Below are 22,916 nucleotides of genomic sequence, written 5' to 3' on the forward strand. Positions count from 1 at the left end.
TGGGGTTATTACCAGTAGGACGCCAAAGCTCGTAAGGTGGCTGCACGTACAGATGGTTTCATTCTGCTTCCTGTCTTTAACAGAGCAGCCATCCGATGACCAGCCTCCTCTGCCACCTGTTGGTATTGGGAAAAGTATCTGTCCCATCAGCAAGGCCGTGGTCTCAATGATTGCCACTTCCTCCCCTGTCCCCGCCCCCGCCCACTCAAGACTGAAAAAGGTACGACTGGAACCTACCATTTCTGCCCAAGTCCCAAAATACACATCTCGCGATTAAGTCATCCTGCAGTGGAAAGGTAAGTGGCAAATAATCAATTTACGGAACTGAAAAAACTAAAAAGCAATTGAAAAAAAATATATGAAATTTTTTATCTCAGAATCTCATTCTTGATATTTGGAGAATTCTTATTTTATTCTAGTCCCTAGAAGCAAGTGAGTCTCATGTAGGTCAGCACTTCTTAGACTTAGCAGTTGTGCATAGGAATGACCTTGAGGCCTTGCTAAAACACACATTCTGATTCCAGGGGTCAGTGTGGGGCCTCAAAGTGGGCATTTCTCGCAAGATCCCAGGTGACACTGAAGGTACAGGTCTGCAGACCAGACTTTGAGTAGTATGGTCATAGATAATGCTCAACCTGAACCGAAATGAGAGATGTTTTCTCTTTGGGGGTGAGAATCAGACCTGTAGCCACAGATCTAGATGCACTAAAACCGGGCAATTGATAGTAGCTGGCTTTTGCGCTGCACCTTCTTGGAAATGAAGTGGTCAGTGCTTAGGCATGCTAAAACCCAACAGAGTGACCCTATGATCCTAGCCTCACACACTGCCTTAACCAAGTTTGAGGTTCTGCTGGATCTCCTTCTTTCAGGTCAAGTCTGACAGACGTGGTTTGCGCAAGCGTATCTGGTCCATGAAGAGACCAGACAGGCCTCTCGCACCTGGCTCGGCTTGATGTGCTTTAAGGTAACCGTCACGTTTCTTGTCAAGTTCTTGACGGTCAGATTTGCCACACTGGACGATATGACGTAGCTGATCAGAGAGAGGTTCTCCAGGGCAGGGTCCTAGCACACCAAAAAATCAACAAGATGGATTTTAGAGCTGAACGGGACCCTAAAGAACAGTAAGTCCACACTGGTGATTTTATAATCTAGGGGAGAAATTGAGGGTCAGGGATTGAAGTGACCTTCCCAAGGACGATTAGAAACAGAGCCTGCTCCACTATACCTAAGCGCTCTAACTACTGACTGAAATTTCACAGACTGACACAACATGGCCCTCAGGAACTGCAAAGGGAATAGCTCATGAAGCCGCTTAAACTGTTGTGTTCTTGAGCAAGTTAACCTCTCTGCACCTCCTTGCCCTCATCTGTAAATTTGGGATCATAGTTGAATAGTTCCTCCCTCACAAGGTTGTTGAGAGGATTAAAGTTAACATTTCTAAGTGCTTAGTAGCATGCTCAGCAATTGGTAAATTCTATATATAAATGTCAGTTATGGTAATTTATCATTACCAGTATCCCTAGTTCCTGTTTAAAAATAAACTGGAGGGGCACCTGGGTGCAGGTGGTTAAACATCTGACTCTTGGTTTCTGGTCAGGTCATGATCTCAGAGTCGTGAGATCGAGCCCTGAGTCGGACTCTGTGCTCAGCGGGGAGTCTGCTTAGTTTCTCTCTCCCTTCCCCTCTGCCCCTCCCCACTGCGTGTGCTCTCTCTCTCTCTCCCTCTCAAATAAATAAATAAATCTTTAAAATAAATGAATAAGGGCGCCTGGGTGGCTCAGTCGTTAAGCGTCTGCCTTCGGCTCAGGTCATGATCCTGGGGTCCTGGGATCGAGTCCCACATTGGGCTCCCTGCTCGGCAGGAAGCCTGCCTCTCCCTCTCCCACTCCCCCTGCTTGTGTTCCCTCTCTCGCTGTGTCTCTCTCTGTCAAATAAATCAATAAAATCTTTAAAAAAATAAAAAAATAAAAAATAAATTAAAAAAAAAGAATAAAAACAAACTGCAAAAAAAAATAATAATAAACCAAAATAAACTGCAGCTTTCATGGGAGAATTAAAAGAAACGAAACTGCCTCACTCCAAAACAAAACCTGCAGTTAGCATTAACCTTACCTGAAACAGGGCAGGTGTTTCAAAGAAGTTGAACTGAACCCTGGAAGCGAGCTCCACATCATTAGCTGGTAAATTACTCATCAGTGATGAAGGCAGAGTAATAACACCAATACTGGTCTCAGGAGCCTGCGTTTCCAGAGAAACCTGAAAATCAAGTAAAATATAATAAAAAATGCCTGGGGTTAGTATAATGAAGAGATGGAAAACACAAGAACTAAATAAGATGGAGGATCCTGTAAAGGCATTTATTTGTGGTAACTTCTGTCAAATCGGTTGTTCTTGTTTCTCTGATCACTATGAAATTGGAGAGGATGTGTAATAGACAGACAAGGCCTCAGAGCAGGAAAGGGAACATTTTAAAGATACACAGGAACCATCAGAAAGTGTAGGATGCTGTATGTCAATTACAGCTCAACAAAACTGGGAGCAGGGAGTGCAGAAAGGGTAACTGCAGACATACCAACTCGGCCACCTGTTAGGGCAAAGTCTTCATAAAACCACACGCACTAAACTTGTAAAGGGAAGAGTATACAAATTAAATTAAAAGGCAAGACTTGGTCTGACGTGGGCATTTCCAGCCCCTAATCCCTCTAATAGGTGGATAGAAAACACTGGAAGTGCAGTCAAAACACTTGTTTAAAGTACTGAAATAACTTGATAAGTAGCTGATGTCCCTGCTCTCTTGCAACTGCCTAGAACCCTCCACGGGACACTTCTCCCCACCTGAGCCCCCCACTTCCCCACAAAACTTCCATTTAGCTGCTAGAGGGTTAACACTGGGCATGAGGATCACTCAGATCCTGCTCCAGCCAAGACCAAAGTCCTGTTTCTGATTGTGTGGTGCCTCACTGTTCTAGATGTTAAATATTTTTAGTATCACCCCTGATTAGAAGCAGTAATTGCCTCTATCATGAAGTCCATGGAGACTACAGTCATAGATAAGAAAAGGTTTTTTCCACAGTAGATTAGGATGTACCTGAAGATGTGCAGGGTCTTGGGCAGCAAAGGTAGTTGTGTCGAAATTACTAGCATTCACTCTGATCACGGCCAGAGCCAAAGAAGGGGAGGTTAGAGTTATGGTCTTAGTTGAAAAATTCAGCTGTAAGCCAATGTCATCCACTATTTTTAGCAATCTGTAACGACAAGTGGTAGTTCAAATTCAGCACTCCCGCTTTGTCTTCCCCATTCGAAGCAGAATATGCAGTAGCAATTTAACAAGTCATTATGAACCTCTTATGTGGGAGAAAAATACTTGGCTGTAATTAATCCCGATAAGAAGTCTCATTCTCTTAGAGGGTCCCCTCTCCTGACCACATTAGTTTGCTAAGTCATACCTTTGGGCCAGAGGAGCCAGCAAGGCAGGTGGGGAATGAAGGAGTTTGCTGACATGGTTTATCATTTCTCCCGCGAGGTTAGGCTCCAAACTGCCCAAGGACAGAGTCTTTTCCATCTGGGACACTTGGTCCTCAAGATCAGAATCACTGATGCTGCTGGTATAAACAACTTCTGTAACAGAGAACCAAATCATTTTATGAACACATAATGGAAAAATCACTAATAAAGAAACACAAATAGACTCTATGACCTGGCGAACCTACTCCTAGGTATTTGCCCCAGGGAAATAAAAATATGTCTCGAAACTTGTTCGTGAATGTTTATAGAGGCTTTTCATTATACCCCCAAACTGGAAACAACCCAAATGTCTATCAACTGAAGAATGGATAAACAAACTGATCCCTCTGTGCAATAGATTATTATTCAGTAATTAAAAGGTAGGAGCCACTGATAATTGCAACAACATGGATGGATCTCCAATTCTCCAATATATTATGTTAACTGAAAGAAGCCAGACTCAAAAGGCTGCATACTGGGGCGCCTGGGTGGCTCAGTCGGTTAAGCGACTGCCTTCGGCTCAGGTCATGATCCTGGAGTCCCGGGATCGAGTCCCGCATCGGGCTCCCTGCTCGGCAGGGAGTCTGCTTCTCCCTCTGACCCTCCCCCCTCTCATGTGCTCTCTCATTCTCTCTCTCAAATAAATAAATAAAATCTTTAAAAAAAAAAAAAAAAGGTTGCATACTGTATGATTCTCTTCATATGACATTTTAGAAAAATCAAAAGTATAGGAAAACAAAACAGATCAATCAGTGGTGGCCAGGGGCTGGGGGTAGTGGATAGGAACTGACTACAAAGGAACACGAAGGAAATTTGGGGGTGGTGAAAATGTTATATATTGTGATGGTGGTTATGTGGCTATGGGTGTTTAATCCAACCTCATGGAACTATAAAAATTTCATCTATCCACAGATCTGGATGAATTTTAATGTATGTAAATTATACTTCAAGAAACCCAACTGGGGTGTCTGGCTGGCACAGTCTAAAAGAGCATGTGACTCTTGATCTCAGGGTCATGAGTTGAAACCCCACATTCGGTGTAGAGATTATGTAAAAATAAAATCTTAACAAAAATAAAAGAAACTTGGGTGCCTGGGTGGCTCAGTTGGTTGAGCAACTGCCTTCGGCTCAGGTCATGATCCCAGAGTTCTGGGATCGAGTCCCACATCGGGCTCCCGGCTCAGCAGGGAGCCTGCTTCTCCCTCTGACCCTATCCCCTCTCATGCTGTTTCTCTCTCTCTCTCTCTCTCTCTCTCAAATAAATAAATAAATAAAATCTTTAAAAAAAATAAAAATAAAAATAAAAAAATAAAAGAAACCTAACTGAAAAAAAAAAGTAAAAGCACATCAGTGTAGTTAGTGTATATTTGTATAAGTATAAATATACTTGTATCTAATTTATATCATGTGTACAGGACTTTACATGGGTAACAAGAAATTCTTTTTGTGAAAAAGAGAATATTATGAAATTAATAGCTAGATGGCCAGCTGTAAACTGGTTTTCAATAGTGTTTTTAATTGGAAAACAATGATACAAACCTGTCTAGCAATGAAAAAGTCTCTTAATTCCACCACTAAACATCCTATTTTTTATTTTGCATATTCCCTTCTAATCTCCATCCATGTTGGTGTCACATACTGTTATAAACACAGTGTACAAACTATTTATTGTTGTGTTATTTTCTTTTCACTCAAGACTTGAAAGATGCCCGAGTTTCATCTAGCTGTTCTTAATGCAGGGCTGCAAACAGTCATCATGCTGAGGTGGCTTAGTGTATTTCATTACTCTTCTGTTGTGGAACTGTTAGGTTGTATCTACTTTTTCACTACCAGGTAATACTCTGACACAGCTTTTATATGTATGTCGTTTTGCTCCTGTTGTCTCATTGGCTGAAACTGGAGTCCCAGAAATGGAAGCACAGACGCAGGGGGATATGTTGCTAGCCTTTCTGGGGAGCCTGTGAGGTTGATTCTAATGGTCAATGGGGATAGCTCTGCAAAGGTGGGTGTTTTAGGCCCAGGCTAACTAACTTCAATTTTACTTTATTCTTCATCAGCCATTGAACCTTCTCGAAACTAAGACCCCAATGGTTTTATAATGTGGTCTAAAATGTCCATATATATAAAAAAATTGAGAGAGCAGTGCAAATTCAAAGAAATATCAAGTCATGGGGCTCCTGGGTGGCTCAGTAGGTTAAATGTCTGCCTTCGGCTCAGGTCATGATCTCAGGGTCCCGGGATCAAGCCCCACATCGTGCTCCTTGCTCAGTGGGGAGTCTGCTTCTCCCTCTCCCTCTGCCGCTCCCCCTGCTTGTGCTCTCTCTCACTCTCTCTCTCTCTAATAAATAAATAAAATCTTAAAAAAAAAAAGAAAAGAAAAAAATATCAAGTCATTTGGCAGCCGCTCCCAATCTCCTGGGGATGCTTGCACTGTGGGGGAGAAGGTGGAGATCACAACATGAGCTCCAATCTCATGTCACCAAGAACTTGGTTTTGCCTCCCACTCCCCCCAAATTTAAAGGAAGGTCTGCTTCTTACTCACTGAATTCAACCTTCAAAGCATCCAGAATTCTCTCTTGCATCTTCCGCTCTTGTCTTTATCTCTTTACCCCTAAGCCTACTTTGTGTGTGGGGAGCCCTCTGCAGGTTCCAGGGCATTCTTCTGTAACCATCATTCCAAACCCAGTGCAACTAGTGTGATTATTTCCATCTTAAAGTCGTGTAGGCTAAAGTCAGCTAAATGGCTTATCCCAGATCACACTGCGGGTGAGGACACCTGCAGACCCACACGTAGGTCTTCTGAACATGTCTCCCCTCCTCAAGGCAACCTTAGCTCAGTCCCACCTCTGTCACTCTGTAACTGACTTGTTTTCAAGAAAGCTAAATTTTTCTCTTGTCATCTTTCTAAATGGAATTACTGTGTTTAACAGTACAGAAGTTTCCTTGGGGCGCCTGGGTGGCTCAGTCGGTTAAGTGTCCGACTCTTGGTTTCGGCTCAGGTCATGATCTCAGGGTGGTGGGATCGAGCCCCGCTTCGGGCTCCGCGCTCAGCGGGGAATCTGAGATTTTTTCACCCTCTCCCTCTGTCCCTCTCCCCACCACTCTCTCTCTCTCCCTCTCTCTCTCTCTAAAATAAATAAATAAATCTTTTTTTTTTTTTTTTTAAAGTTCAACAGTGAGCGCCTGGGTGGCTCATTTGTTAAGCGTCTGCCTTCGGCTCAGGTCATGGTCCCGGGGTCCTGGGATCGAGCCCTGCATTGGGCTCCCTGCTCGGAGGGAAGCCTGCTTCTCCTTCTCCTTCTCACACTCCCCCTGCTTGTGTTCCCTCTCTGGTTGTGGCTCTCTCTGTCAAATAAATAAATAAAATCTTAAAAAAAAAAAAAGTTCAACAGTTTCCTCTTCAGAATGTTGAAAACAGTGACCTAATAACCTTTTGTGGGAGAAAGAAACCTGTAAAATAACTCATCTTGATAAAATGAGATATGTTTGCCTCAGAGCTATTTCTCCACTCTCTTGGTCAAAACAATCAAACTCAGCCACATCTATGTTCTACGAATCTCTGGAGGAAAGCTCTCGAAATCAAGCAGGTATCATAAAAAGAAAGGTTCAACATGGCCTTGTTACAGATATCTTGACTTGGCAGGCTAACCCCTGCGATTCAGGAAGCCAGATTGTAACAAACAGCGGCAGCGGGACTCCTCATATTTACCTGTCTTGTCAGGAGGTGTGCTGGTCGTGATGACATTCACAGGGGCAGACGCGGTGGGAGAGGAAAGTGAGGATTTCACAGTTGGCAGTGTGTGGGAAAGATCAGTTTGGGGCATAGGGGAAAAGATAGTTCCAGAACTGGGGGGCATATCAATGGCAGAGCTGGAAGCTAGGGGAGCTGAAGGCTGGGGAGAAGGAAGGTAAATCCCTCGTGTTGGAGAGGCAGGGCTCTGGGTTACAGGTGGATGATTTAGAGGTTCAGCAAAAGAGAAGGCACTGGAGACCTGGGACAGAATGGTGGCCCGAGGAACAACTGGGATGGAATTGCTAGAAGAAAATGGTGAGCCATCTGGATGACCAGCAAGACATACAACAGGATCCTGCAGGTCACTAAAGGAAAGAATCAGAGAGATGCACGTGAGACACAAGTAAGTGATAGAGAGGCTCACCTCCTCTAGCAACCACCCGACACCACCAAGGTGACTTGGCTCCACCAGGGACCTGCTACTCCCAGCCTCTGCCCTGCACACCTGCCGTGCCCTTGCCACTGGCCCCCTGCCCCTGCCCACTTCCACCACTTCTTCCCTGGGAGAGGAATTAGCCAGGAGGGATGCTCTTTTATGAACTGCCAGTTCCGGGTCACTCACTCACCACTACTCTCAGGCTCTTGTGCTTTATTACTTATCACTCAGTTGAAGAGATCTTGTAACACTTCTATGTGTTTCTGGTGGTGGGGGGGAGCTGTTACATGCTGTTACCCACCTAGCTGGTTTTCATATATTAGGAATCTGTCTCACATTTTTTTTTTTTAGGTTTTACAAAATGTATTCTCAAAAAAGTATAATCACACGCCCAAACTGTTCCTAACATACTATAAAGTGTTCTAAATACTGGGTGCCTGGGTGGCTCAGTTGGTTAAACGTCTACCTTCAGCTCAGTTCATGATCCCAGGGTCCTGGGATCGAGCCCCACATTGGGTTCCCTGCTCAGCGGGGAGCCTGCTTCTCCCTCTCCCTCTGCTGCTCCCCCTGCTTGTGCTCTCTATCAAATAAATAAAATCGTTAAAAAAAATTCTTCTAAAAACTTAAATACCAAAATATCATTTTCCTTGAATATTCGAATCTGCATTAAAAAACTGGCTCATCATTTTTAGAACAATTGATTTTACTTTGAAGCAAAAGCATATCCATTTCAAAACTGTATCTGTCCATAACAGATTCACAAACTCTTTTTTTTCCCAAGATTTTATTTATTCATTTGACAGAGAGAGAGACAGCGAGAGAGGGAACACAGGCAGGGAGAGTGAGAGAGGGAGAAGCAGGCTTCCCGCTGAGCAGGGAGCCCGATGTGGGGCTCGATCCCAGGACCCTGGGATCATGACCTGAGCCGAAGGCAGATGCTTAACCGACTGAGCCACCCGGGCACCCCAGATTCACAAACTCTTATGTCAACTCAGTATTAACATGGGGTACAAAAGGGTATGGCATAAATTGAAAAGCAGCTCTAAATTTATCAATAATCATAAAATGTTCTTCAGATTTTTCCTGTAGTATTTGCAAAGTACATAATTCTGTCAATTACATTTACAATCTTCTGTGTATTGATCCATATTAGAAAAATGTGCAAAAATCATTATTATTGATTTGGATAATGGAATTTTTTATTTCAGCAAATTCTCATACTGGTCTTCGTGAGTCACAAGTAAGCCTTTCTTTTCCATGAAACCTCAAATTTAGCTCACTCACATGCAGTGTGATATTGGCTGGAATAGGTAAATCGCACTGCCTTTTTTTTTTTCTTTGACTTACTGAATTTTGTTTCAAGAAAATCTTGAACTGAAGTTAATAATACTAAATTTTTGTGAAACTGATGAACATAGGAATCTGAGTCAATTTTATACCACTATAGCACAGCATGATGCTAACTGGCACCTAGTGACCGGAAATGTTCGTTGACTGAAAAAATAAATTAAGCTGGGGCCATAGGGGCCCCCAGTTTGTAAATCAGCTACGCCCTCAGTATTGCTTTAGCCCAGTGGTTCTCAACCTAGGCCGTGCATGAGAAAACCCAGAGGACTTTTAAAAAATATACAGAGTTTTTTGTGGCCTACTCCTCAGCATCTGTTTCAGTTGGTCTTGGTGCAGGGGTGAGGCCCCCAGGCCCATATATTTTCATGGCATGCAAGGTTGAGAAGAACTCATCTACTATCAAGATCCACCAGTCTTGGGGTGGGGGGGTAAGAGTAACCAGAGGGGGGCAACAAACTATTACCTAGGGAAACCTCTGATGGATCCAGTTTTAGATGGTGACTTAAGAGCACCAACTAGAATGTGTCCTTATTGCTTCTCTGGGGTGAGAGGAGGCAGGAATATTAGGTTGAGGAACCCGAGGCAGGTCATACCCATAAAAAGAAATGCTGCCTCAGTCTAATCTGGTTAGACACCCGCCGGAGGCTTGTCTACACAGCCTGGGGTTCAGGGTGGCAGTGTGGACGAAGGGGCGCCAGACAGTCGGAAAAGTGATGAGTTGAGAAGCCCTGGCTGAGGCTCCAGCTCTCAGTAGTCTTCCAGGCAATCCACCCAGTTCTCCGAGACTCCGTTCTCTGAACTGTGTACGGCAGCAATCCGTCGGGCCGAGTCACAGCAGAGGTGCTTTGCAAAGTCTGAATTAAATTTCCTTCTTAGATCTGGGGGAAGAGGCTACCCTCTCTCGGATACTCTTGGCACTTCTGCTACTCGGAGCCCTCCATCCGTCGGGAGAGGCACGCCGAGGGGCAGAGCGGTGGCGGGCAATGCCAGCTCTACATGAGAAACCTCCGAGCGCTGCACACCAGTGCAGGGGCTCCCATCCCAGGCCCACTCAAGTGGACTCTCTGGGGTGGCTGCAGGCATCCGTATCTGTTTTAATACGCTTCTTCACTGAGCAGCCTCCATACGGTAGACTGTACTAATCTTCCATTTAGAGCTTGAAGAACTTTTATACGTGGATACACCTATATCATCACCACCCAGATCCAAAGAGATTATTTCCAGCACCCAAGGCCACTTTGACACATCAGGTTTTAAAAGCGCCCGAAGTGGGCACCTGGGTGGCTCAGTCGGTTAAGCGTCTGCCGTACACTCAGGTCATGATCTTGGGATCCTGGGATCGAGCCCCGCATCGGGCTCCCTGCTCAGAGGGGAGCCTGCTTCTCCCTCTCCCTCTGCTCCTCCTCCCCTCCCCCCCGATTCATGCTCTCTCTCTCAAATAAATTAATAAAATCTTTTAAAAAAGTTAAAAATAGGACACCTGGGTGGCTCGGTCAGTTAAGCATCTGCCTTTGGCTCCGGTCATGACCTCAGGGTTGTGAGATCAAGCCCCACGTCAGGCTCTGCGTTCAGTGGGGAGTCTGCTTCTCCCCCTCCCCTCTCCCTCTACTCATGCTCTCACTCTCTCACAAATAAAATCTTAAAAAAAAAAAAAAAAAGAATCACCCCACCCAGGAATCCTGAAAAATCCAGAAGCCTGGACTGCACCCCACACCAATGACATCACCATTTCTGAGGGTGGGAGGCAGGTATGGGTGTTTTTAAAACTCCCCAGATGATTCCAATGTGCATCCAGGGTTGAGAACCACTGCTCTGTGGACTAGACCCCACTGCGCAAAGTGAGGTCCATGAACGAGGAGCACTGGCTTCACCTGGTAGAAAGGCAGCAGCTCAGGTCTTTCCCAGACCTCCTGGATCAGAATTTTAACCAGACCCTGTGTGGCTGATATGCACAGTAATGTCTGAGAAGTGCTGATAGGGCTCACTTCCTATTTTACAGAGGAGGAACCTGAGGCTTATTTCTATTGATAAAGAATCAACAGCTGGATACACAGCTAGCTGATGACAGAGCCCGAGCCAGACAATGAGCTCATATTCTGCCCGCTTTTCTGTGTCCCGCCGCTTCGTCCTCACAGCTCTTTGAATGGGCAGGCAGCAGAGGTCTGTGGGGCTGCCTCACAAGAGCTATGATCTCTTCATCTGCTCCTGGTACTTCTAGAAATTCTCTCTCTCAAATGGGCCTCAACCCTTCAGCTTAATGGAGCATGTTGAGCTTAAAACTTATTCTTCACTTTTTATTACAGAAAATGCTATAAATCCTAAACTGAAGTCCTTTAGCTATTCCTCGAGGTCCAATGTTTTAATATATCCCAGAAATACAGCCCACACAGGGCAGACAGGCTACAGCTAGCCTTTTGTTCCCATATGAGAAGCTTTACATTGAAAAATGTATGTCCTGGGGCGCCTGGGTGGCTCAGTCATTAGGCGTCTGCCTTCGGCTAAGGTCATGGTCCCAGGGTCTTGGGATCGAGCCCCGCATAGGGCTCCCTGCTCAGCAGGAAGCCTGCTTCTCCCTCTTCCGCTCCCCCTGCTTGTGTTCCCTCTCTTGCTGTGTCTCTCTCTGTCAAATTAATAAATAAAATCTTGAAAAAAAAATGTATGTCCTTTTGTTCAAATACAAATTTTATCTGATTGTAATAAAGTATTGAAAATGCTGCAAAGAAAAAAAAAGGAATAGTAAACAAAATATCACCTATGCCCTGTGAGTATTTTCCTTCATTCATTCACTTCCTAGTTTTTTCTATGTATATTTGTATACACCTGTGATCACGTCATCCATGACTTTGGGATCATCTGCCTCCCAGCTTCCCTCCATTTTGGTGCTGAGTTTAAGGCAGTCATTCTCAACATTGGTTGCACATTAGAATCGCCAAGAGGGCTTTTAAAACCCTTAATGCCTAGGCTGTGTTCCAGACCAATTAAATCAGAATCACTGAGGGTGGGAGACTGGAAATCAGGATTCTCAAAAAATTCTTCAATGGAATTAATTTTAGGCTTACAGAAACCCTGCAAAAATAACACAGAGTTCCCTATATCCCTCACTCAGCTTCCCTCAATGTTAGCATCTAATGTCTGGAATTGGGACCAAATAGCTATCAACATTTAACATATTCCAAAGATGGCTTCTCAAATCACTGAGGAAAAGATAGACTTTTTAATAAATGGTGTGGAACCCCCGGCTAGACATTTTTGAAAAGTTTGAATTAGATCCATACCTTGCCCCACACACAAGAATAAATTCCAAGTGGATTTAATGTAAAAAAAAAAAAAAAAGAAAGAAACCATATAATTACTAGAAAAACTCAAGGATGAATTCCCCTACAACCTGGGTATAGGAAAAGGCTTTCTAGCTAAGACTTCAAATCCACAGGCAATAAAAGAAAAGACTGGCAAATTTAACTACAATTTTTTTAAAAGATTTTATTTATTTATTTGAGAGAGAGAGTGTGTGTGCGCGCATCCTCATGCATGGGGGGGGGCGGGGGGCAGAGGGAGAGGCAGACTCCCTGCTGAGCAAGGAGCCTGGGCCTGCGGGGCTGGATTCCAGGATCCCAAGATCATGGCCTGAATGGAAGGCAGACGCTTAACGGACTGAGCCACCAGGCGCCCCTTAACTACATTTTTTTAAAAATTTAATTTGCATGACAAAAACACGAAGTCAAAAGATAACTGACAAACTGGGAGAAAATATTTGCAACATATACCGCAAAGGGTTAATACCCCACTATATAAAGGACTCTTAAAAACTGATCAGGTGATCAGGGGTGCCTGGGTGATGCAGTGGGTTAAGCATTCAACTCTTGATTTCGGCTCAGGTCATGTTCTCAGGGTCTTGAGATGGAGTCCTGCGTTGGGCTCTGTGCTCAGCAGGGAATCTGCTGGAGATTCTCCCTCTGCTCCTCTCCCTGCTCTCTCTTGAATAAATAAATAAAATCTTTTTTTTTTTTTAAAGATTTTATTTCTTTATTTGACAGAGAGAGAAACAGCAAGAGAGGGAACACAAGCAGGGGGAGTAGGAGAGGGAGAAGCAGGCTTCCTGCTGAGCGGGGAGCCCGATGTGGGGCTTGATCCCAGGATCCTGGGACCATGACCTGAGCCGAAGGCAGACACTTAACGATTGAGCCACCCAGGCACCCCAAATAAATAAAATCTTAAAAAAAAAACTGATCAGGGGCACCTGGGTGGCTCAGTCGGTTAAGCCTTTACCTTCGGCTCAGGTCATGACCTCGGGGTCCTGGAATCGAGCCCCACATCGGGCTCCCCACTCCACAGGAAGCCCGCTTCTCCCTCTCCCTCTGCCAGCCACTCTACCTACTTGTGTGCACATGCGCTCTCTCTAATAAATAAAATCTTAAAAAAAAAAAAGATCAGATATCCAGTAGAAAAAGTGGGAAAGACATGAACGCACAATTAACAAGAAAAATACAAAAATGACCCCCAAATACATGAAAAATTGTTCAAACAGACCTCAGAAGTGCAAATTAAAATACCACTGAGATACTCTTTCTCAACTACCACACTGGAAAAATTTAAAAATATGATGACATTCAGTTGGTGAGGCAGGGGCAGGGGTGGAGGGGAAGAGGGCCAGAATATTTCTAATACTCCCCAGGTGATTTTGATATGCAACCAAGACTACAAACCATTATTTCAAAGTAATGGTCCACATGGAAACTTGATACAACAGAAAACTGCATTTCCTCTAAAATTGAAAGCCCTTCTTCACTGTCAAAATTCCAAAATTCCTTAGCCAGCATGGTGATTAAATATTATTATTATTATTATTATCATCATTATTGCTTTTAGGAAAAATGTCAGCCTGGATGCTACATACCACTGCAGTTTTCCTAACTCTTCCGGGGAGGAAGGGCATGGTATCCTGACAGAACAGCAGCACCGTTCTGGAGACAACAGTAAAAGAAAGAAGAAAATACATGGTCAAGAATAAGGCAAGGCAGAAGCTCAGATCCATCGAGTATTATGGTTCCTACACTGGATGCATTTTAAAAAGCATCTGTCTAAAATAGGTGATAAAATAAAACTGGATACTATTATATTGACAATCATACATACATAATAGGTGCTCAGAAATATTTATTGAGTGAATAATTTGGGGGAAGTTATATGCATGCAATATCAATTGCTCTTCAACAGCTCCTAAGAATTCCGAAGTAAGTACATTCCGCAGCAATGGATCAAACACTCCATATAGAAGTCCCCCTCTCTCAGTAGGTTTTTTTCCTATCTTGTTTTCAAATACAGTATACTGAAACTTTATTGAGAAAGTGGGGGGAAAAAATCACATTTTAGAGCCCTCTAAAAGCTGTCCAAGAGTCAAAACAGAAAGCTATCACATACTTAAATTTATTGATTATATTTTCAGTTTTAAAAAGAACACATCAAAGTCATGTGAAAAAGAACACAGCAGTGAAGATAGAGACAACTTACCCATCGGTTGAATCTTTACTCTTCTCAAAGCAACCATTGCAGCACATATGTTCATTGTTTTATTCATTTTTATTGTGAATGTACAATTTAATGTGCTGTAAAGAGAAATATATATAACCAGAATGTTACTAAACTGGAAACCTACCTACATATTTGTAAATGCTTTTTCAAACTTGGGAGTGAGGAAAGGAGACACTGATGCTGTGAGCTTGGAGGGACAGCCCAATAAGCTTGTGACCACCCACGACTTTCAACCATGAGACATTTATAGAGGTTTACAGTCGCAGAGGTTGCAAACCAGAGACCCTGTGACCACACACAACTGCTGATTCATTTTGCCTGCGGGAACTATGAACTGGCGGGGGTGCAACTTGTTTGCAAAGACAAGCATCTTAACATCGAGAGTCTTACCCGCAGCTGGCTAATAGCCTGGTGTCTGTAGGCATTCGAATTTCCACCATGGCAGCCCTGTCACCTACCAGCCTGGATGAACATCGAGGTCTCTTAAATCCAAAACCCCTCTGGCAATTCCATCTAGATTATCAGGTAATTAGCAATTTAAGACATTATCGCTTATTATTATTATTATTTTTTACTTTAGTCTTGATTTACGTGAAAAAATATTAATGTTGCAAATAACCAAAAGTGGTTAAGTGAAATGAACTAAATATATATAGTGGATAGGGATTCAATCTACAATTTCATGAAGAATTGCCAGTATTTGTACCAATGAATAGCCTGATGAGCAGAAACCATCATTTTCTAGGACTTGTACTCTCTCAGAATGCTCAGGATTTAGGTGACGAGATTACTGACCTATGTAAGTCGTTCGCTTATGCAGCCAAGACAGCCGATGGACACAATTTAAAATGATCATCTGTGCAACCTCAAATAACTGTCGGGCAATCTCTGATGCACCCCTGCACACTTTTTAATTTCTTCTTTTCTCTTTCTTTCCCATCTTTTCCTCCCCTCTCTCCTTCTCCCAAGCACCATATTATGTTCCTTCTTCTCTGTCTGGCCTTCACTAGATTGGACCACTGGGAGCCATTTCTTGGTTATATTGGTGGCCTTTGGGGCTAAGGACACTGATAGTCCTTACTGTCACCGCACCAGAGGCAAATGGCCCAGTCCCACCCACCCATCTGTGATTCACAAAGAAACGGGAAGAGGGACGTGGCAGAGGGATGCATGTTTCAGAGGATAAAAACATATATCCAAAATGTCATGAATATGTATTTATTTTAGAGGAACACATTAGAATTTGCAACCTAAGACCCCTCAACCTAAGACTTTTTTTCTCATGAGTAACGAAATAATATGGATAAAAGTATTAAAAATGACTGACCTTTGGGCCTCTGCTGTGGCACACACGGTAAAATAAGTCTGAAACAAAAAATATATATATATAGGTTCCTTTGACAGTTGAGAATGTCAGACAAAACAACCTAGGACTTATCACAGCCTCATAGAATCTCAGAATCACAATAACCCCTAGGGATCATCCAATTCACATTGCTATCAGATTCCTGATGTATCATCAAGTATCATCAAAGCTACTCGGGCGGGGGGCGGGGGGGACAGTCTCTGCTTGCATCCTGCTACTGTTGAGAACTCGCTACCAGACAAGGGAGCTCATTCTGGAGCCCTCATTTTAAGAAATGTTTGGTTTTACATGAAGGAAAATCTATCCCCTTGTAACAGCATTCCACTGTGATATCCAGTTCTGACTCTGGATCCATCCAGTTCTGACTTCTGGAATAAAGGAACTAGTTTATTCAATCTTTTATATGACAGATTTGGGGAAGTTTGAATACATTTCTCCTCAGGAACACAGAACTCCACGCTTTCCCCCAAATAGAAACAGTAATGATAAACAAGGTATAGGATGTACTATGATTACCTCACTTAAGGTTTGCAGGGCTTTGTTTAGCTCTGATCGTCTGTTAATAAAACGAGAGAAATTGACATGAAGGAGATCACTGGTGATGTTAAATTCAAAACAAGTTAGATTTTTAGCAATTAAACTAAGCCTATGGTATTTATTGCTTCCAGTGTTTACTTTGAAGAAACACTGGGCATACTAAGAGATTCCTATGTGAGAAAAATAAATTATTTATATGACAAGGGAAACTAACCAGACAGAAGCTCTATCAGTTCTAGCCAACAGCAAGATATAAATTATGGTTGAACAATCTTGTTACTCATTAGGCTCCTGCAACTCCCAGGCAGCTTCTTCTGGCAGAGGGCCCAAGGAAGAGCTGGCCTGAGGTGAAATTTCTGAGAGGAGTCCACCACTCGCCATGGGGGCCTTGCACCCCTGATTTCTTCCTCACTTCCTCTCCACCTGACCCCACCTGCCCTCTAGCACTCTCTAGCCCCCCTTCCCTTCCTCATCACTCTTCTTCCAGAATTTCCCTCATTCCTCTCCAATCCCACTCAAACAACACTTTTATTTCTTCAATGTGGAAGAGCTTCACGGGAAGTTAAGATAAAAGAAATCTAGTGAAAGTATTCACTCTAGGGGCGCCTGGGTGGCTCAGTAGATTAAGTGTCTGCCTTCAGCTAAGGTCATGATCTCAGACTCCTGGGATGGGCTGTGTCAGGCTCCCTGCTCAGTGGGGAGCCTGCTTCTCCCTCCCTCTGCCCCTCTCCCTCAAATAAATAAAATTTTAAAAAATAAAATAAAGAATTCACTCTAGGGCAATCGTTCTCAACTGGGGTGGGGGGACGGACTCTGTCCCCCAGGGGACATTGGGCAATATCTGGAGATGTTTTTGATTGTCACAATTGGGGGCTGGGTGTTACTGGCATCTAGTGGATAGAGGTCAGGGATCTGTTACACATCCTACAGTGCAAACACAGCCCTGCATAATAGAGAACTATCAGGTCCAAAATGTCAATAGTGCCGAGGCTGAGAAACCCAGCTCCAAGGGATGGGCAATAGTTCTAGGTGGTTCCAGGGAAGGTCTGGAGGAAAGAAGAGAAGGATTGTGGCAACAGTAAGTAGTCAGCTAGCTTTTCTAGCTGGCAGAAGCTGCTCCTTCTTAACTGTGCTCAGAGGTTACCTTTCTGGGGGTCTCCCTGGCCCCTGGGTCCAAGTCCAACCACTCTGCCTGCTCTATATTTAGATATGTAGAACATCCTTTGGAACCCTAAATATGTCACATTTATTGTAGGGATTCTACTGTATCGTTATTTGTTTGCATCCTAGGTCTATCCTACCAGACTCTAGACTCCTGGTTCTAAAAACTGGCCTCATGCTGGAACCATCAGGGGGGCATTCAAAAATACCAACGTCTGTGTCCCAGCCCCCAAATACTGATCTAATTGTTACAGAGTGTGCCTGGACATCAGGATTTTTTTTTTTTAAAGATTTTATTTATTTATTTGAGAGAGAGAGAATGAGAGAGAGTACATGAGAGGGGGGAGGGTTAGAGGGAGAAGCAGACTCCCTGCCGAGCAGGGAGCCCGATGCGGGACTCGATCCCGGGACTCCAGGATCATGACCTGAGCCGAAGGCAGTCACTTAACCAACTGAGCCACCCAGGCGCCCTGGACATCAGGATTTTTAAAAGCTCCCCAGGTGATTTTAATATGCAGCCAGGGTAGAGAACCATTGTTCTAGAGCCAGTTTTCCATCCTGAGAGTTGGGTTTATCCCCAAGGCCAAACACATAGTAGGTGCTCAACAAATGCTTCATGGCTGTAAATGAACTCCTATATTTCAAGTCTAGTAATTAAGATGAATTACAAGTATGTGAATTTCTGTTCTATTTATTAATTTGTGAGTTTAAAAAAATGTATCTTGGGGCGCCTGGGTGGCTCAGTCAGTTAAGTGTCTGCCTTCAGCTCAGGTCATGATCCCAGAGTCCCAGGATCGAGCCCTGCATCAGGCTTCCCGCTCAGCGGGGAGTCTGCTTCTCCCTCTGATCCCCCTCCTTCTCATGCTCTCTCTCTCTCTCTCTCAAATAAAATAAATAAAATCTTTTTTAAAAATTTTAAAAAATTAAAAAATGTATCTTATCAATATTGTTTCCCATCTAAAGTTTAAGATACTTCTAGGACACTGATATCTTCTGCTTTTTATTTCACACATATACTTTGAATAGCTGGGAAAGCTACATTTTTATCAGGAGTTCAAAAAATAGGCATAAAGGATAGAAATACCGCTCCTGTCCATCCCAGTTCTCATTAGTTTAACTGTTTGCTGCTACACACTCACTCAGGGGAGCCCTAGAGATGTTTGATATCCCCCAGGTGGAATCCTAAGGTTCCCCTCCACCTATGCATTGCTGACTCAGCAGAAGCAGCCAGGTCAAAATGCTAATTGAAAGGATGACCCTTAAGAAGAGTTTTGTTTTGTTTTTAAAGATTTTATTTATTCGTCAGAGAGAGACAGAGAGACAGAGAGAGCACAAGCAGAGGGAGCGGCAGGCAGAGGGAGAAGCAGGCTCCCCGCTGAGCAGGGAGCCCGATGTGGGGCTCGATCCCAGGACCCTGGGATTATGACCTGAGCTGAGGGCAGACGCTTAACCGACTGAGCCACCCAGATGTCCCTTGTTTTGACCTAGGAAAGGTTTTTTTTCTTCAATGTCATCACAGATACTCCCCCCGGAGCTTTTGGATTTGGTTCAAAAGTTGATGAAAATCTCCTTTGAGGGGTAGTAGCAAGATTGAGAGTAGATGGATTTTATCTCTGATGCTGCTTCCTTGCAGGAGGATGAAGACGTGACGTTTCCCCTCCCGGTGACACTCAGGTAAGACTAACTCCGGGCCTAGCCTGACATTTTGGCCTTGTGTCTGACTGGGAGCATCTATACTTGTAATGTATTTCTCATTGTCCATGCTTGTCCCTGGAAGCTGGTACCTACTTCACAAAGACTTCTCTCTGACTTTTGAACGACCGATGCTTCATGAAAGCATGAACAAATGGAATACATGGCATCCCACCTTGAACTCTTCTTCCAACCTTTCTGGCTACCAAATCGTACTAAAGCTCAAATACCAATTCAGACTGACCTCTTACATACCTACAGAGCATCAAAGCGAACAGCCTCACAGGGCTATTAGCTGATGACAGGTAACTACTGTCTATTAGCTAAGAACTCACAAACCAAATTTTTATAAGCTTTGGGTCTATTTCCTACTCTCAGTTTCCAAAAGTAAAGATAGCTCAATAAGTACCTTTCCATAGTTGACGTCTTAACTTTTAAATCAAGCAGTAGATTACTCACTTTGATTCCCTTAGAGACAGGACTCCAGATAAGGTGTCATTAGTCGTATTTTGATTCTGCTAGGAGTACAAAATCATTAAGAATATCACAAATATTGTTGTGGTTTTTTTACACTCTCTAACAAGAAGTTGTTCTTCAGTTTCCTTGGCCACCCAAAGAACTACACCCCAAAGACTGAATGCCAACGGTATGGAGTATTATCTAGCCAACGATCAAATCCATATTAACTGAGCTACTTTTTGTTTTTATATTTCCTTTAAAAAATATTCTGAATCAGCAAGTCTAATGTGCTAATTAATTTCATTATTCCAAGGGTTCCCCGAAAAGAATACGATTAAAGCTCTGCACGTGAAAGGTCTCAGACTTAAGACCCCAGTGTAAAGAGGGAACTTGGTAGCAGCCTTCACTTCATTTGTAGCACCTTGCTCCTCGCCTGGCACCTAGTAGGTGCTCAGGAAATAGTCACTGGAAGAACAAACCACATTTAGCCGGGATCCTCTGAACCAGGCTAGGTCATGGGAAGTCTGACTCTACTGCATCTGAATCCCCCATGAGGTGGAACAGGATCAGATTCATAAGACTACTCTTAGATTCAATATATTTCTTATTGCTAGAAGTTTCTAATATAATTTAAAAAGTTTTAAAGGCACTAGGATTCCACCGTATGAACATTCAGCAGCAAGTTTAGTGACAACTGAAATATGCCTATTAACAAAGTACCGTGATTATTATGAAGTCAAACCCTCTTAAAAAGCTAGTGATTCGACAACACTTATTTTATTTAAATTTGGTCATAAAAGTAAATATGCCGAATACCATGAATAATCTGAGCCTTAAACAAATCTTTAAACGCACAAGCACTTCCTTTTTAAGATTGCAATTAAAAAAAATCTTTAAAACCTACCTGGGTAACATTGCTTTCTTCATATGGAAACATTATCTCACCTCTAAAAAATGCTAAAAATAAATTTGCAAAACAAAATTTGAGACTTGCATCCTTAGAGCATGTGGATTAATACAACACAGGAAAAGATTATCAGATTAATAATGAATAATCAAATTTATAAAATAAATGGTTTCATCAAATTCTTTGCAGTTACTCACATTTACTGTCTTTTCTATCAGAATGGTACTCAATGACCACCAATACAATTTTCAGAAAATGCGAACCATAAATTCTACGTGGGAATGCGGAAAGAGAAAAAACTTGCCTCCTTGTCAAGAAATTTTAATCCTACATGCTGCTCATCAGACCTTTTTTCCCATAAAGATGCTAACTCGAGGAACTGGCTCTAACATTAAAAATCTTTTTGGGGGGCGCCTGTGTGGCTCAGTAGGCTAAGCGTCTGCCTTCAGCTCAGGTCATGATCCCAGGGTCCTGGGATCCTCTTCTCTGCCCCCCTTGTGCTCGTGCTCTCTCTGTTTCTCTGTCTCAAATGAATAAAAGAAAATCTTTAAAAAAAATCTTTTGGGGTTTTCTAGTTGCAGTTACATACATAAAGGAGGGAGAGAAAAAGTGTTTCTCAGAAATTAAGCAGCCTTATGAGAGTCTATTTATTCCTTGCCATTTGGGTTTTTCTTTTTTTTCTTTTTAAAATATAGCGACCAAGTGCAATCTCCCCGCTAGGAACAAAGTTAAGATTTTGCTTTTGAAACCTGAATAGTCTGCAGGGAGAATCTTTTCTTCAGTTGAACAACTCATTGTGGCTTTCATCCCCAAAATGCCAGAAAACTCTGTTCTTAAAATGCTCACTTCGGGAAATACAGAACTCAATTTCAGTCAACCTGTTTCCTACAGCGTATACTTGAAGGGGCTTCAACTCGATCAGAAAGAAAGAAAATAGAGACTGCTTAACAGAAGCACACTGTGTGCACTTCATAATCTACAGAGACAGAAAACCGGCCTCTTTTTTTTTTTTTTTAAAGATTTTACTTATTTATTTGACACACACACACACACACAGAGCGTGAGCACAAGCAGGGGGAGCAGCAGAGGGAGAGGGAGAAGCAGGCTCCCCGCTGAGCAGGGTGCCCGATGTGGGACTCGATCCCAGGACCCTGGGATCATGACCTGAGGCGAAGGCAGACGCTTAACCGACTGAGCCACCCAGGTGCCCCGAAAACCAGCCTCTAGAGCAGAAGGCAAAGAGGTCATACAAACTAGAGCAGGTGTCAGCCATTTTTTTGATATCCGATCAGATATTTGAGGTTTTGTGGGCCATATGTTCTGTCAGAAATACTCAACTTTGCAGTTGTAGCATGAGAGCAGCCAAACAATATGTACACGACTTGCATGGCTATGTTCCAATAAAACTTTATTTACAAAAACAGGTGGCAGGTATTTAGACTATGGGCAGTAGCTTGTCAACTCCTGAGCTAGAGGGTTGAATGCCTTCTCAGCTCATTTTTATAACAACCCAAAGTACCACTGGTGCCCACAGCCAAGTACCCAATGGTCCACTTCCACTTAAAATGGCCGACAAAGCCACTGGCCCAGTGACTAACAGGATTTATCTATTTTAGCAACTGTTCTACTGAGAACCTCAACTTCGGTATGTTCATGCTGAAATCTCAATTAATGCAGTATACAGTTATTAAAAGTAAAGATACTTGATATGTGCATAGAATTACTTATCCATTTTGGGAAAAACCCTTAGCTATTAAAGATGTATTTAGCGTGTGCACGTGCCTTCAGGCTTGTGGAGCGCACGCTGAATTTCATACATGTGCTGCGAGCACAGTGTTAGCAGTGTGACCCGGAACCTTTTGACCCTCAGCCTAACTCTGCCTGGTCAGCTCCCAGTTTTTTCACCAGCCTCCGTTTCCCTTAATGAAGTCAGATTGGAACCTGCGAGAAGTGAAGGTTTCTCGTTTCTGGCAGGAGACCATGGGATTTCTGGTGCCAAAAGAGTTGGTTCCCTGATGAGGCTGTTTTCACCAGACACTAAAACAAATGGTCAATTCAGTCACTTAACTGAGGAAAACATTACTCCAACTAGCTTCCTGGCATCTGTTATTCAAGATGACCGTTTTTTATTTTTCGTTTTTTGTTTTCTAAATGTTCAATTTTCAAAGTTATCAAACATCATGTAGACACAACACTAAGCTAGACATTAGTCACCAGTCCAAAACACAGATGAAGCGTAAAAATA

At 43.1% G+C, this 22,916-nt stretch overlaps 1 protein-coding gene across 8 annotated transcripts in view; it reads right to left on the bottom strand.

Annotated features, from left to right (window-relative positions):
• The window catches only part of ADGRG2 (adhesion G protein-coupled receptor G2), a 124,676-nt gene that overhangs the window by 14,990 nt on the left and 86,770 nt on the right, over window positions 1–22,916 (bottom strand). For 6 of the 8 annotated variants that reach the window (XM_035000476.1, XM_035000472.1, XM_035000465.1 and 3 more), the window contains 13 exons: window positions 20,669–20,721; window positions 19,765–19,823; window positions 16,432–16,471; window positions 15,877–15,914; window positions 14,529–14,623; window positions 13,915–13,981; window positions 7,214–7,602; window positions 3,447–3,618; window positions 3,089–3,245; window positions 2,113–2,256; window positions 940–1,062; window positions 238–283; window positions 13–116 (listed from right to left, as the gene is read on the bottom strand). In XM_035000476.1, the coding sequence (XP_034856367.1) occupies window positions 13–116; window positions 238–283; window positions 940–1,062; window positions 2,113–2,256; window positions 3,089–3,245; window positions 3,447–3,618; window positions 7,214–7,602; window positions 13,915–13,981; window positions 14,529–14,623; window positions 15,877–15,914; window positions 16,432–16,471; window positions 19,765–19,823; window positions 20,669–20,721 (1,487 nt within the window). The remainder of the gene's footprint in view (window positions 1–12; window positions 117–237; window positions 284–939; window positions 1,063–2,112; window positions 2,257–3,088; window positions 3,246–3,446; window positions 3,619–7,213; window positions 7,603–13,914; window positions 13,982–14,528; window positions 14,624–15,876; window positions 15,915–16,431; window positions 16,472–19,764; window positions 19,824–20,668; window positions 20,722–22,916) is intronic. The other 2 variants (XM_035000461.1, XM_035000443.1) reach the window with 1 other exon arrangement.

Source organism: Mirounga leonina, unplaced genomic scaffold, assembly GCF_011800145.1.
Source record: "Mirounga leonina isolate KUSES-001 unplaced genomic scaffold, KU_Mleo_1.0 Mir_101595, whole genome shotgun sequence".
In the NCBI taxonomy this organism is placed as follows: domain Eukaryota; kingdom Metazoa; phylum Chordata; class Mammalia; order Carnivora; family Phocidae; genus Mirounga; species Mirounga leonina.